General features: G+C 37.1%; 1 protein-coding gene across 4 annotated transcripts in view; it reads right to left on the bottom strand.

The window, feature by feature from the left end:
• Nucleotides 1-16,767, bottom strand: part of LOC115217315 (protein pellino) — a 129,766-nt gene that overhangs the window by 29,515 nt on the left and 83,484 nt on the right. For 3 of the 4 annotated variants that reach the window (XM_029786967.2, XM_029786968.2, XM_036507350.1), the window contains one exon: nt 11,848-12,015. In XM_029786967.2, the coding sequence (XP_029642827.1) occupies nt 11,848-12,015 (168 nt within the window). Of the gene's footprint in view, nt 1-11,847; nt 12,016-12,995; nt 13,037-16,767 lie in introns of those variants that run through there. The other variant, XM_036507351.1, reaches the window with a different exon arrangement.

Raw genomic sequence — 16,767 nt, 5'->3', positions numbered from 1 at the left:
AACCAGCATCGCCTTACTGGCACTTTTGCTGGTGGCACGTGAAAAAATATTCAAGCAAGGTCGTTGCCAGTGCCGCTGGAGTGGCTCCTGTGCAGGTGGCATGTAAAAAAAAAACCATTTGAGCGTGGCCGTTTCCAGTACCGCCTGACTAGCCCCCATGCTTGTGGCACGTAAAAGCACCCACTACACTATCAGAGTGGTTGGCATTAGGAAGGGCATCGCTGTAGAAACTCTGCCAGATCAAGATTGGAGCCTGGTGCAGCAATCTGGTTCGCCAGTCCTCAGTCAAATCGTCCAACCCATGCTAGCATGGAAAGTGGACATTTAACGATGATTATATATATATATATGTATATATATATATAATCATCATCATCATTTAATGTCCATCTTCCATGCTAGCTTGGGGTGGACAGTTTCACAGGAACTGGTAAGCCAGAGGAATACACTAAGCTCTACTGTCTGTTTTGGCATGGGGTTTCTATGTGGCATTAGCACTGATGAGATCTGTATTGACATGGTTTTCATGGCCTAAATGCCCTTTTAAATGCCACTCACTTTACAGAGTGGACTGGATGCTTTTTACATGGCACCAGCTCTAGTGAGGTCTGTTTGGCATAGTTTTGGCAGTGCCAGAAATTATATATTTGTTTCAGTTTATTATGATTATAAGAAGGCTCTGCAATAAATCCTAACAGAGCCAAAAGAGAGGGTTATATAGGATTACTTCTTCAAGTGTAGCAGCAATATTTTTTAAGAGACTAATAATAATAATAATAATAATCAAAATGGTTTCTGACTTAAGAATAGAGTGTTACCCAAAACAAATCATAGATAAAGATTTAGATTTAGATTAGAGGGATGATGGGGTTGGGGATACATAATTTATAAAATCCGATTCGCTTTGTTTTTTTAATTCTATTATGAGGAGGGAAAGATTAAATTAGCTTTTTAAAGGAGAAGAAATTATATGATAAAAACAATAAAAACTGGAGTGTGTCAGAAGATTAATGATTTTTCTTTGTAAAATAGTGAAAAAGTAGAGTCAAATAGGATTATGTAAGGTTCCCTAAAGACCCTAAGGCACCAAACCCTTTCACCTATGAATAATAAGCAGAATCCACATTTTAAACAAATCACAAAGGCTTATTTGATAAAATGAATGAGAATAGCTTAAATAAAGACTGCTTCTTCTCCCCACCACCTCATGCATTATATACGCATCATGGAACAAGCAATCACACACACACACACCATATGGTAACACTTTCTCTCTGCCCACACACAATACAATCACAAAAACACATGAACACACACAAACACTCCATACTAGGAACACGTGAATACACAATAATACACTCTAAAGACACGTGAATAGCACCTCTTCATCCACAAATTGTGTATAGAGTAAATAAGTGAAAAACACAGTGGTCAGCCAAAACTGCATCATATTAAACCGAAGATTAACATAGCAAACAGCAGCTGTTTAATGAAACAGTTACTTGTAATAAATATATGATCTATCAACATCATCATTATTATTATTATTATTACTTGCAGTATCGCCTGGCATTGCTCGGGTTTGTTTCGACCCTTTAGAATTGGAATTTTTGAAAAGTAAAAATTTTGCATTATGTAGCTTGTTATTCTCTTTAAGTGAACATTTTTCTGGTTGAAATACAAATGGCGGCACAGCAGTGAAAAAATCGTAAAAAATAGGGATAAATAACTTTTGGTCTTAACATGGTCTGATTTGAATTTTATCTTCTACAGAATGAAGAGCAAGCCTTCTTCTACTCTCAATTTTGGTCAACTTGTGCCGCAGGGTCTCGGAGGAGATAGTGTTAGTTGAAGGCTACCAAACCTGCCCATACACAGACAACTTCAGCTTTATATATATAGATTAAGCAAGAAAACTAGCAAATTTGTTAGCATGCTGGACAAATGCTCTGGGGCATGTCTTCCAGATTTACATTCTGGGCTCAAATTCTGACAAGGTTGACTTTGCCTTGCATCCTTTTGGGACCAAACAAAAGTAAGAACTAGTTTAGTACTTGGATTGATGTAATCAATTAGCTCCCTCCCTCGAAAGCTCAGGCCTTGTGCCTATAGTAGAAAGGATTATTAATATTAAAGCAGCAAAATGGCAGAATCGTTAGCACACTGGACGACATGCTTAGCAGTATTTCGTCCACCATTATGTTCCGAGTTCAAATTCTGCTGAGGTTGACTTTTACTTTCATCCTTTTTGTGGGTTGATAAATTGAGTAGCAGTGACGCACTGGGGTCAATGTAATTGACTAACTCTCTCCCACCAGATTTTAGGCTTTGTGCCTATAATAGAACTGATTACTATTATTATTATTATTACCAGTCAAATACTGGGGATTGATGTATTCGACTTGCCCTCTCCTTTCAAATTTACTGGCCTTGTGCCAAAGTTAAAACGAATTATCATTATTGTCTCACATCTTTATATTTTGAGTTCAAATCCAACTCAGGTAGGGTTTTGCCATTTATCCTTCAGGAATTGATAAAATCACAAATCAGACAAGTACTGAAGTCTATATAATTGATTATTCCTCTCCACCAAATTTCAGGCTTTGTGATTATGTTTGAAACATTATTATTATTATTAGGCGGCAAGCTAGCAGAATCATTAGTATGCTAGACAAAATGCTTGGTGGTATTTCTTCTGAATAAGGTGGCGAACCGGCAGAACTGTTAGCACACCGGGCGAAATGCTTAGCAGTATTTCGTCTGCTGCTACGTTCTGAGTTCGAGTTCCACCAATGTCGACTGTCATCGACATCTTTTCGAGGGTCGATTAAATAAGTACCAGCTACGTACTGGCGTCGATATAATTGACTTAATCCATTTGTCTGTCCTTGTTTGTCCCTTCTGTGTTTAGCCCTTTGTGGGTAATAAAGAAATAGGTATTTCGTCTGCTGCTACGTTCTGAGTTCAAATTCCACCAAGGTCGACTTTGCCTGTCATCCTTTCGGGGTCGATTAAATAAGTACCGATCCGTTTGTCTGTCCTTGTTTGTCCCTTCTGTGTTTAGCCCCTTGTGGGTAGTAAAGAAATAGGTATTTCTTCTGACTTTACATACTGAGTTCTGAGTCGTTGAGATCGACTTTACCTGTCATCTGAATGAGGTCAATAAAATAAGCACTGCACCAATATTTGACATCATTATTTCAGGTGGTGAGTTACACCATATTTAGCAGCATTTCTTCCAGCTTTCTGTTCTGAGTTCAAATACCACAAGGATTGACTTAGCCTCTCTTCATTATAGGGTTAATAAATAAGTACTGTCAAACACTGGGGTTGATGTAATCAACTAGCCCCATTCCCCAAAATTTCAGACCATGAGCCTACAGCAGATAGGATGATTACTGTTGTTGTTAAGCATTAGATTACATGTCTTACTGCTATTTCATTTTATCCCCCATCATGTCCTGAATTTGAAATTGTACAGGAGTTTATTTTCATCCTTCAGATAAAATATTCACCAAATTATGGTCAAGAACTTCACTTTACAATAAAGTGCAGGCATGGCTGTGTGGTTAAGAAGCTTGCTTCATAAACATGTAGTGTTGGGTTCAGTCCCACTGTATGGCACTTTGGGCAAATCATCTTCTATTATAGCCCCAGGCTGACTGAAACCTTGTGAGTGGATTTGGTAGACAGAAATGAAGGCGGCGAGCTGGCAGAAATGTTAGCACGCCGGGCGAAATGCTTAGCGGTATTTCGTCTGCCGTTATGTTCTGAGTTCAAATTCCACCGAGGTCGACTTTGCCTTTCATCCTTTCGGGATCAATAAAAAAAAAGTACCAGTTACGCACTGGGGGTTGATGTAACCGACTTAATCCCTTCGTCTATCCTTGTTTGTCCCCTCTATGTTTAGCCCCTTGTGGGTAATAAAGAAATAAGAAACTGAAAGAAGCCAGTTGTGTTCGTGTACAGAAAGATCGATAGATATATAGACATGCATATATGTATGTATCTTTGTCATGATATTACTGTAGTACAAGTCATGTTGTCCATTTCCAGTCTTCTATGGAAAACATACCTAGCCATGAAGAAACATTACTTTGCCTGGAAACAGGAGAGGGTTGGCAACGGAAAATCTATCCCAACAAATTCCGTCTGATAGATACATGCATGGAAGAAAACTTGACATTAAATGATGAAGAGGGTGATGAACAAAATGATCCTAGATTCAATTCTATTGCTCAGCATCTCAGACAAATGCTCTCTGCCATAACTTCAAAGTTACCAATGGCCTATTGGTGAAATTTGGTAAATGGAAACTGTGCAGAGTGTGATGCATGTGTGTGTGTGTGTCTTTTACTGATGCATATCAGTGAAAAAAAAAATAAATAAAAACCAAACCAAAAACTGATGCATTTAAATATAAAATACCTTGTATGGTATTTGCTTCACACCAAGTTACACAGAAAATCCCTTATCACTCCCACTATTATAAATAAATACAGTGACCCATTGATTGGTCTGTTGGAATCATGATAGATAGCTAGCCACTACACATTTTCTCTCCTTGTTTCTTACTGTGTTCCTTTCTGTAGAAGAGCGTAGGCTCGAAACGTTAAAGACTTTTTCACTTCCTGAGCATTATACTAATACATCTGTTTGTTGTCTACACCACCTATCTTCGTCTTTTGTGAATTCTCTCTCTCTCTCTCTCATATATATATATATATATATATATATATATATATATATATATATATATATATATATACATACACACACACTTACATATATGAAAATGTAAAACAATTTAAATAACTACACACTTTCCTAAGAAACTTCTGGTCTAGTGTGGAATTTGAATTTAATGTAAAGGGGTATTAAATACTGCAGTATCAGAGTATCAAACAAACACAGATCCCAGTTCTCTCACTGCATTTTCCCAGCATAATTAACATTCAGATGTTTGATCTCACCAGTCTGGGTGGGGCCTACAAATATGACAGTTGGAAGGGGAAAGATAATGGCGTACCGCTGTTTTTGTAAATCCTTGTGTTATTTTGCTGAGAGTTTTAATATCCTTGGTAAATTTTCTTCTTTAACTTAATGTATGTCACTTGTGTCTTCCACCATCGAAGGAGACTCTACAGGGTTGTTCAACCTATCTCAAATCACATAATGTAATCTTAAATATAACAAGTTTCAATAAAAGGATAGTGACGGATAAAATATCTGATTGTAGGTTTGTTTGCCTGATCGGCCTGGGGTTAAACAATAACTTGTTTGTCTGTCCAACCATAACATTCTTTCATCAAGCAGATGTCATCCATTTAAACACTATGTCTTCAGCATACAGGGAACTGATATTTTTAATCACAGGAAACTTGTACTGAATGCAGAGGATATGAGAAGGCTGGAAAGAAATGAAGCAAACATGTTTGGCTGAATATGTAACATGAGTATTACATATGTATGACTGATGAGGTACAGGTGAGCTGACAGAGAAACTAGGTATGAGGGGAATCAGATGCAATGTGTATAGATGATAATACTGTAAATCCTCGAGTATAATACGCAGGGGATTTTTAGGGGCTGTACCTCTGAAAAACCTAAACCTTGTGTATAATACGCACCCCTTCTCTAACTTGAGTTGTGCGTAATTAAGCTAGCAGCACCTAATCGAACAAACACTTCTGTGCATGCATAATACAATAATGGTGATGTTCTTAACTGTTATATGGGAATGTAAATATGTTTGCAAATTGTTTTTGTTATATGTTATTCTGTGTTCTGAATACTTTTATTTTAATAATTGTTGCTTACTGCAAGTTATGGATGATTCTTTTATGACTTCATTGCTTTCAGGCTCAGCTTAAGGTATTTTCGTGCCTGACATCACAAAATGTGTCTGAATAAACATTGCTATACAGCAAATAGAGACTCGGACACTGCTTAGAAAATATTTTTCATTTTTAACCTCGTATATAGTACGCACTAGGGATTTTGACCTTCAATTTTTGGGGAAAAAATGCAGATTATACCCGAGGATTTACGGTAGATAGGTACGGCAAAGAAGTGTCAAGAGATCTATGAGGAAGGGAACAGTGGAAGAAGAAAACCAAGGATGACATAGGCAGAAGTGCTAAAAGCTGATCTCAGTATGCCAAATCTCACAAAGGAGATGTTAAAGGAATGCAACAAGTGACAAAACACTAAGGTTGCGTCCATCCAACTCAAGCAAGCATTGAAAAATAGACATGGCAATGATGATACCCCCACATCTGGAGGGGTTTTAAATAAAAAAATTAAAATTAGAAGAAAGTATATGCCCTGCTGACAAAGTGTGACACAAAGAGATTTGGCTGACATTTCTGGCAAGTTGAGCTTTTGGGGTTACATGTTTATTAAGTGAAGGTATGGGAGAAACCATGTTTCTACAGATTGAAAAGGGTGGGTGAGAAAATGGATCCCTGTAGTACACCATTTAGGAAACTGCAGGTTTTGGAAGTGTTATGCATGTACACAAACTAAACACAATACATGCCAAAAAAGAATCCTGTACATGATTGTTTAATTTGCTAGAAACAGCAGCCAAATATCATTCAGATTGCACTCAACCATCACAAAATAAAAGGTGGTGGGGAGGATACATTAGATATTGTAGTCTTAGATGCCCTTGGAAAGAGTGGTCATCACTGAAACACCTTCGCTTCATTAGTGTTGACTTGTTGCTAATCAACAACTGAACCGAAAGGTCACAGCAAAAGGTCAACTATTTAATCTACTTCTGAATATTTTCTAGCAACATACCTAGATTGGAAAATAACAAAAACAAACAGAAAATGCTATATAAAAGGGGGGGGGGGAGAAAAAAGAAAAAACCTCACTGAAGCAAAGCACATTTTAACAGGCTATAAAAAGAGAATAAAAGTGTCTGAACAGAATACAGCAATGCAATAAAGAAGGCTGATACATAAGAAGTGTGTATGTGAAGAGGAAGGAGAGAGAGGAGAAAGTATGTAATTAACTGTGGTGTCACAAAATTTTTACGTATGACTCAACAAGCCTAGAATCAAGTTTACAGAATACAGCTTATAAAAAGAGCACATTAATTATAAACAAACTGGAAATTTATTCTTTTCTATTCTAGGCACAAGGCCTGAAATTTTGGGGGAGGGGGCCAGTCAATTAGTACACAACTGGTACTTAATTTATCGACCCTGAAAGGATGAAAGGCAAAGTCAGAACATAAAAACAGACGAAATACCTATTTCTTTACTACCCACAAGGGGCTAAACACAGAGAAGACAAACAAAGACAGACAAATGGATTAAGTTGATTATATCGACCCCAGTGCGTAACTGGTACTTATTTAACCGACTCCGAAAGGATGAAAGGCAAAGTCGACCTCAGCGGAATTTGAACCAATAATGTAACCGCAGACGAAATACCACTAAGCATTTCACCCAGCATGCTAATGTATGGACGAGGACAATTGTGTAAAGAAGTGTTGATCTCTAAATGTTGAGAGAACCTGAGGAAGAGGTCAACCAAAGAAGATGTGGGATGAAGTGGTAAGAAAGGAACTTTCTCACTGAAGAAATGATATGGGACCAGGAGTTGTGGCAATTTGCTGTGTGAAGCTAAGTAAAAACTGCGGCCATCTATACTTACAGGTGTCAATGCCACATAAAATGCACTCATGCCAGTGCTGCATAAATGTACCTGTGCTGTTGGCACACGAAAAGCACCCAGTACACTCTGTAAAGTGGTTGACATTAAAAAGGTTATCCAGATGTCGAAACCATGCCACAACAGACACCCCTCCCACATGACGAGTGGAATGAGACAGTCACTGCAAGTAAGGTGATATTGGCCAGTATCAAGAGAATACGTAGAGTACAAGAATCTGTATTGGACCGTGTTGATAGTCATGTCTGTACTGATCTAGTAAATATGCTACAATACCACATAAGATAATGCTGTATGACTGGGAGTCGTACAGTGCCAGATAGAAACATCCTATTGATGACTTCAGAATATAACAATATCTGTCAGAGCAACAACGGTCATACAAAGACAGATACAACAGTGGCAAAAGACTGCTTTACAACAGTAGCGATGAGGATAAACCAAGTCACATGGAGTTAACAGAAGCTCAAAGAGGAGTTAATAAACTCACAAAGTTGGTGTACAAATTTAGCAAAAAAAAACTCTTAAAAGTATGGAAAATTTGGTGGCAGATTTGCTCAAGTTGCAAAAATAGCAACAACGACAGCTGAAAGAACAGCAATAACAAAATTGATAACAACAACAAATAATATTACAGCAACAAATATCTGGAATTACTGAAGTTATCAGGAAAGTCAGAAAAAGTATTCTTGCCAGACTATGTTGTGAATTCAATAACTGAATTCAAATACAAACCTGACGAAGGAGTTACCTTCAAAGCATATTACAGAAGACCTGACTAAATCTTCCAAAAAGAATGTAAAGATTGGGATGATGAGATGAAAACTCGCTTAATCTTGGGAAAACTGGTACCAACAGAACATGAATGATACAGTAATTCTGAACACAGAGAAAAATAGTAATGAGGACTACATCACATATGCTGGTAGTGTAAGAGTAATCAGGGAATGCAAGAAGTTTAAGCTGGACAAATTAACTCCAGATATGTTCAAATGCCTGATTTTTACACAGGGACTAATTGCCAAAAAGGACGCAAAAGTCAGAACTAAAATTCTTGCAAATCTGGAGCAAAGCCAGGATGTAACCCTGCAAAATGTGAAATTAAGACACGACAGAGAGGAAATTGAATGTAAAGATTGCAACCAAGTAAAACCAGTGTGGAATAGTCTGAATAGAGATGAAGTGTTTTCTAAAAAAATACTGACAAACATCAGGATTTAAACCCATGTTTTGCATGTGGTGGTATGCATCTGAGGAAAAGTTGTCCATTTAAAAAAGCGGAGTGTTTTCATTGTGGAAATATAGGACATATAAAGTTGCACTGTAGAATGAAGATGATAAAATGTCAGAAAAAAAGGTGATAGAATAAATAGTAGGACATTGATAGAAATTGGAAATACAATGAACAAAAAAATTCGCACAGGTCAAAAAATAAAAAATACAAATGTAAAATTGAAGTTCAACAGAAGTAGTGACATGACTATTGTAGACAAAAAATGTGGAAATATTTCTGTAAACCAACATTAATCTAAAAAGGTAGTACATGGTGTTATAGGGAAAAGATTATATTTTATCGGTGAATGTATATGTAACGTAACATTTGTGTTGGTGACACGTAAAAGCACCATCCGTTCGTGTCCGTTGCCAGCCTCGCCTGGCCCCGTGCCGGTGACACGTAAAAGCACCATCCGTTCGTGTCCGTTGCCAGCCTCGCCTGGCCCTGTGCCGGTGACACGTAAAAGCACCATCCGTTCGTGGCCGTTTGCCAGCTCTGTCTGGCACCTGTGCGGGTGGCACGTAAAAAGCACCCACTACACTCACGGAGTGGTTGGCGTTAGGAAGGGCATCCAGCCGTAGAAACACTGCCAGATCTGACTGGGCTTGATGAAGCCTTCCAGCTTCAGACCCCAGTTGAACCGTCCAACCCTTGTTAGCATGGAGAACGGACGCTAAATGATGATGATGATTCACTTAATTTATTTGGTACAGAGTGGAAAGAATTATTCAATTTATGTTTTGTGTAGAAATATAGTTGGTTCAGTCAAAGGTTCAAATTAGGCTGAATGACTGAAACAAAAATTTGCAGTAAAACACAAAACACTTGTATGTAAGCCAAAACAAAATGAAAAATTGCCCAACATAAAAAGTAAACCTTGTTCAAAAGTAGATGTACCGTGGTTGAGACTACACATCGATGTAGTAGGTCCTTTAAATGGTTCTTACTACTTAGTGGTAGTTGATAGTTGAAATGGCCTGAAATTGATAAGTGTAAAAAAGCAACTACCTCACAATTGTTTGCAAGATTTGGAATCCTAGGCACGATAGTATCTGACAATGGAACACAATTTGTGTCAAGCAAATTTTTAAGATTTTGGGAAATGTTCACAGTAGGACATTGTGCCATATAATCCCAGATCTAATGGACAGGGAGAATGCTTTGTTGATACCTTCAAAAAAGCTTCAAGGAAAACAAATAAGGAAAGCACAGTTGAGGTAGCTCTTCAATAATTTTAAAGAATGTACCGTGTAACACCAAATCTGAATACACCAGCATGTAGCTCACCAGTGGAGCTGATGTTTGCAAGGAAAGTAAAGTCAGATTTTGTTAAATTGCTACCTGGCAAGAAAAGAAAAAGTGCCAGAGAAGACATGGCAAGATTTTTTAAAGTTGGTGATAAGGTGTTTTTGAGGACATACAAAAATGGAAAGCAGAACTGAGAAGAGGGTGAAATTACCAAATACATAGGTAAAATGATGTATTGGGTAAAAAGTAGAAAAGGCATACATAAGAGACATAGGAGCCAACTGAGAAAGAGGAAAGTGAACCAAAGAAGTAGGAGGAATCCATGGAACAACAAGTACCAACACCACTGCAGGTGATTAAACCCAAGCGAACAAGTGAAAGGAAATGACACTTCCTAAGAAAAACTAAAAAGGGGAGATGTTGTAGGGAATTAGTAATAATGGTACACCCCTCCTATGTGACAAGTGGAACGAGGCAGTCACTATAAGTAAGATGACACCGGCCACTATCAAGAGAGTACGTAGAGTATGAGAGTATGTGTTTGACTGTGTTGATAGTCATGTCTGTACTGATCTAGTAATTATACTATGATATCAAGTGGGTGTTATAACAATCCAACCCTTTGAGGATAATAACACTGTGTGACTGGAGGTTGGTTGTACAGTGCCAGAGAGAAACATGCTATCTACGATTTTGGAATATAACAGTATCTGTCAGAGCGACATTGGATGTACAAAGATAGATACAACAGTGGCAAAAGACCGTTTTACAAGTTACATACATTGTGCAACAAAAACAATACAGTGAGGCCCATTATCAATTTTCTTTATTGTTTTAATATTTAGTAAGAGAAAGGAAAAGGCAGCAAAACACGGAGATGCAATAGGAGATTTCTGCAGCAGGAAGTAAACACCAAAATATAATCATTGTTGTTCTTATTTAACCCAGTACTAGCTATGATCAAAAGAAGTTCTACTATGACCATCCCATATTTTTGTATATCAGGAACTGAATTACCTTAAAACAGTAGGGTGTGGTTTGGGGGAGATTTGGCTATTATTTCTAGTAATCTAAGCAACTGTAAAAACAGAGAGGAGTCAAACTTGTTTGGCTTTGTGAGTTGGGTTGAAACAAACTAAATTCTAATTCAGATAGAGACAATTATAATTAAAGACCCTGTTTATAATATAGAGCAAATTAAATGGACAATGGGGTAAAAAAATATGAGGTGCTGGCGAAGTTTGTGTACAAAGATATGTGGGAGAAAAAAACTCATCCATTTGTCATACAATCCTATTAAGTGGATTCCTTAGAATGAAAACAGGAATAGAAATTGAATGAATGTTTTAGATGGCCAATGCTTGATAGAAAGCTGGCACTGTTTCAGCTACAAAACTTATCAATATCATTCATACCATTACAAAACAATCAAATTGATCATTTGAGTAAATATGAAAATAAAAAGAAAACCTTCCATTTAGGATGGCATGTATAGACAAAGTGAAGGGAAAATAGGTAACAACTTTTAGTATAGAGCATCCAGGGTCCAGATTTGATGCTCTAATACAAAGAATATGTAAATGAAAACTGATTTTAAAAACATTAAAAATAGAGAAAATTTCTTTTAATTTTACCCAAGGACAACTAATTCTCCATAATCTTCACAGTCTGTACTGAGTCCAGCCACTGAGGGTGGAGAGCGAGAGGAGGAGCATGAATCAGTATAATGCTGCTTGGACATAGGATGGTGCGAATGCTGTGAGTGGTGAGACCTTTTGTCTGATGGAATTTCCTTGAAGGGACTGTAAAGAGACAAAGAAACAAAGAGGAATTAGTCAAAACATAATTTATAATTTCAGAGATGTACTTGTCTGGCAAGAAATTTACAATGAAAAGGGTAAAAGATGACAACACAAGCACACATTCTTAAATTTTGTATTAGAGCGTGTAAGTATTTATGCATGAATGTAATAAACATGAAATGTGACATAAAAAATACAAGTCCTTAGAATTCCTTATAGCTGAGGAGATATTTACAGTTTTTCTGTATAACCTTAATAGGTAAGTTATGATTAACTGACAATACAAAAAAAAAAAAAACCCCATCTGATTAAAATACAATGAGCCACCATAATAATAATAATAATAATAAAAAGTGAACAGAATAAGCTGCAGTGAGAATATATACAATCAAAAAACACCTAGATAAGGTGTGGTGACCCTCATAGTATAAGATACTTGAGCACAAGGGAGCAGCTATGTGGTCACTTGATTTACTAGAACAAGCAGCAAAATCTCCCTGAAATCACATTCCAGATCTTACAAAAGAACAATATATATTTCATAAAATCTAACATGTATAAAATCATAATAAATACAAGCCAAAGAAAATTAAAATGAGCATCAGAGAGCACAAACCTCCTTCAAGGCAACACCAATGTCCTCTCAACAATTAGCCAGAGATGATTTTTAAAATAAGAATATCTGAAATAAAGTCGACTGCTCTCACAAACGAGAATACTAAAAATGAACCTGACTGCTCTAGAAAATTAAGTTAAAAAACAGGAAAAATAATCCAGAGTCCTTGTCCAGTACCAGATTGATCCCAAAATTTAAACAGTTCATGCCAGTCATGAGGCCAAACATCCCTAAAAGTTTCATCTGACTCCATCCAGTGGTTCTTGAGATATCTTGTCCACAGACAAACAAACAAACACAACTGAAAACAATACCTCTGCCTTCGCTAAGGTGGAGGTAATAAATACTAAAAAGAAAATTATACCTATTTTTGAGGTATGAACCCAACATCTTTCTTTAGCTTAGGGGTCAGGGTAATCAGCTTATGATCTTAAAGGTAGTGAGTTTGATTTCCAGCAGTGTGCTATGTTCCTCAGTAAGACACCTTCATGTTGCTCCAGTCCACTCAGCTAGCAAAAATGAGTTGTACCTGTAATTCAAGGGGCCGGCCTTGTCATATCCTGTGTCACACTGAATCTCCCTGAGAACTACATTAAAGGTACACCTGAATGTTAATTTCACGAGCAGGCTGTTCCAGTTATCGGATCAACTAGAACCCTTGTCATAACAGACGGAGTGCCAAATATATATATATATATATACAAATATATGGCAAATTAAAAGCGGAAGATTGAATATACAAGACTATTAAGCTACTAGGTGTAAACCATTCATTTTATTATCCATTATATATATCTTATGATTCTTCTAGATATGAAATTGTGACCATGTAGATTTTAAAATGTAATTTTTTTCTGTTTAGGGACAAAATGGAAAAATAAGAGACAATATTTATTTTGTGAGCGCTGTGTAATTAAGTCTATAAAATTGTGCATAAACTATATATAAAGTGCATTAAGTAATCATCGTATTCCAATTTCCTTCACTTTTCAATGAATAGCAGATGAGCAACTATCTTTTGATACAGACACAACACAGGCTATGCTTTCAAGTTTTTTTGGGTAAAGTTTTCAGGAATAACTCAATAGGTCTACTATCAATTCTATGAAATATTCATGGGTCCCCCTAGTATATTACTACATCCTAAAAAGTTTTGACATAATTCATGAATCTTTGCAGTTTAATTTTTTTTTTTATAAAATATAAAACCACGACAAAGTAAATAACTTAAATAGATTTACAATCTACTGACAAATAACTAGTATTTAGACACTCTTATTTATATAATGGTGGAGGCACGTGGCTTAGTGGTTAGGGTGTCAGCATCATGATCGTAAGATTGTGGTTTCGATTCCTGGACCGGGCAACACATTGTGTTCTGGAGCAAAACACTTCATTTCATGTTGCTCCAGTCTACTCAGCTGGCAAAAATGAATAATGCTGCAATGGACTGGATCCTGTCTAGCTGGGGAACACATACGCCATTGAAACCGGGAAACCGGGCCCATGAGCCTGGGTAGGCTTTAAAAGTGCACATTTATTATTTATGTAATGTGACATATTTATGTAATGTGATCATGACAAAAATGCCTTTGATAAATCAAGGGTGACCTACAGCCAGACAACAATAAATAACAACTGGATAAGTTGTGATCATCTTACATAATTATAAGTCTATTATTAGTTATGCGGAGGCGCAATGGCCCAGTGGTTAGGGCAGCGGACTCGCGGTCGTAGGATCGCGGTTTCGATTCCCAGACCGGGCATTGTGAGTGTTTATTGAGCGAAAACACCTAAAGCTCCACGAGGCTTCGGCAGGGGATGGTGGAGATCCCTGCTGTACTCTTTCACCACAACTTTCTCTCACTCTTACTTCCTGTTTCTGTTGTACCTGTATTTCAAAGGGCCAGCCTTGTCACTCTCTGTGTCATGCTGAATATCCCCGAGAACTACGTTAAGGGTACACGTGTCTGTGGAGTGCTCAGCCACTTACACTTTAATTTCACGAGCAGGCTGTTCCGTTGATCGGATCAACCGGAACCCTCGTCGTCGTAACCGACGGAGTGCTTCCAACATTAGTTATGCTGTTGTCACCAGAAAACACTGAAGTTGAAGTCACTTTATACAGGTTGTATAAAAAAGAAATCCCTGCCAGATTCACTATTCTTGGTAAATGTTTTAACAACAAATATATAGTTATAAACAGGTTCAAAACACAATGATAACAACAAAAAAAAAAAACACATTAAGCTACATGATGACACTGTTACCATAAGCCTAACTTCACTAGTGCCACACCAACGGCAGCATAAAATATGGGAGGGTTTTCTGATGCAGCTTGTATTTAAAGGAAAATATATTTAAAACAGTCTGTAAATATTTTTTTTAAATTTTTCTTTTTACTTATGAATACTTAATTAACCATGAAGCTTTAAAAGCTATATAAGTAAGGAAATGAAGCTCTATATATTTGTACTTTCATCAGGAATGTTAGTGAAATGTGAAGTTTTGTTGAGGTTTTGAATTAAGAAGCAAAACTTATCTAAACTAAAACTGAAATCTCAGAATCTAATTAAATAGTAATGATCTGACAGGTGATATTTTTAATTATACAGTTTGGATCTTTAAAAAAAATAAACTGAAATTAATCTTGTATATAAAGAAGAATAAAAGTTAATATATAACAGGCCCAAGCGTGGCTGTGTGATAAAAAGTTTGCTTCCCAACCACATGTTCCAGGTTCAGTCCCAGTGTGTGGCACCTTGGGCAAGTGTCTTCTACGATAGCCTCGGGTCAACCAAAACCTCGTGAGTGGATTTGGTAGACGGAAACTGAAGAGAAGCCAGTCGTATACATATATATGTATGTGTGTCTATGTCTGTGTTTGTCCCCACCACCATCGCTTGAAAACCGATGTTGGTGTGTTTATGTCCCCGTAACTAAGCAGTTTGGTAAAATTGATTGTAGCCTCAGGAGGACACCTCCTCCAGCTGGCTTTAGACACACTTTCTGTGCCCTATCAATATTTGCAAAGGGAAGCCATCCTTCCCGTCTTCAACTTATGATAAACACAGACTCGAGTTTCTGGGTATTGACCCGTCATCGGCATGTGACAATCACAGTTGTTGATGAAAAGTAGGTTCCCTAGCAAATACTTATCCCTTTTCCAGTATCGTAAAGACACTGATATCGAAAAGGTGTAATCAAGCAATAATAAATCTTAGAGCGAGTTATAAACAGTAGCTGCAACACATTGTGACGTATATTTGCCATTTAAATATGGCTAACCCCTAAGGGTGGATGCTACTGTAGTTTGTAGTCCCAGGAGGACACCTCCTCCAGCTGGCTTTAGACACACTTTCTGTGCCCTATCAGTATTTGCAAAGGGAAGCCATCCTTCCCGTCTTCAACTTATGATACACACGGACTCGAGTTTCTGGGTATGGCAATCACAGTTGTCGATGAAAAATAGGTTCCCTTAGCAAATACTTATCCCTTTTCCAGTATCGTAAAGGTGTAATCAAACTTGTAATATAAAAGGTGTAATATAACTCGCTCTAAGATTTATTATTATTATATATATATATATATATATATATATATTGGGAGAGAGAGAGAGAGAGAGAGCGTAGCCATCATCTGCAAATAAGTATGATTTAGTTTTCACTACTTGAGGTACCTTTGTAGTTGCAAGACATAAACACATGCTCAGCCCTCCTGTCTTTGAATATTAGGGATGAGGTAGACTAAGAAAGAGAGGGCTATACCAGCAGTCAGCTAATGCTCATTTTCAAATGAGAAGATTTGAGTAAGTTGAAATGAAGTGTCTAGCCCAAAGACACAATATGATGCCCAATCTAGGAATCAAACCCACAAATCTTATGATTACACGGTCAACACCCTAACCATTAGGCCATGCACACTAATCTAGTGGTCTTCTATGTTTTTGACTGTGACATACAGCAGATTAGATATATAAAATTACAAGCACACTTCACAAGGAATATTAACAGAACACATATCTTAAAAGTAAAAATTAGGGAAAAACATAAAGAGAACCACTATTTTGTGTTATCAGTCATATAGTAAATAACTAAATAATGAATCACACATTTTTCAAGGCGATCAAGGATTAA

Source organism: Octopus sinensis, linkage group LG11 (genome assembly GCF_006345805.1).
Source record: "Octopus sinensis linkage group LG11, ASM634580v1, whole genome shotgun sequence".
Classification (NCBI taxonomy): Eukaryota; Metazoa; Mollusca; class Cephalopoda; order Octopoda; family Octopodidae; genus Octopus; species Octopus sinensis.
The sequence above is the reverse complement of the archived record's forward strand: the minus strand, read 5'-3'. Positions and strand labels throughout refer to the sequence as shown.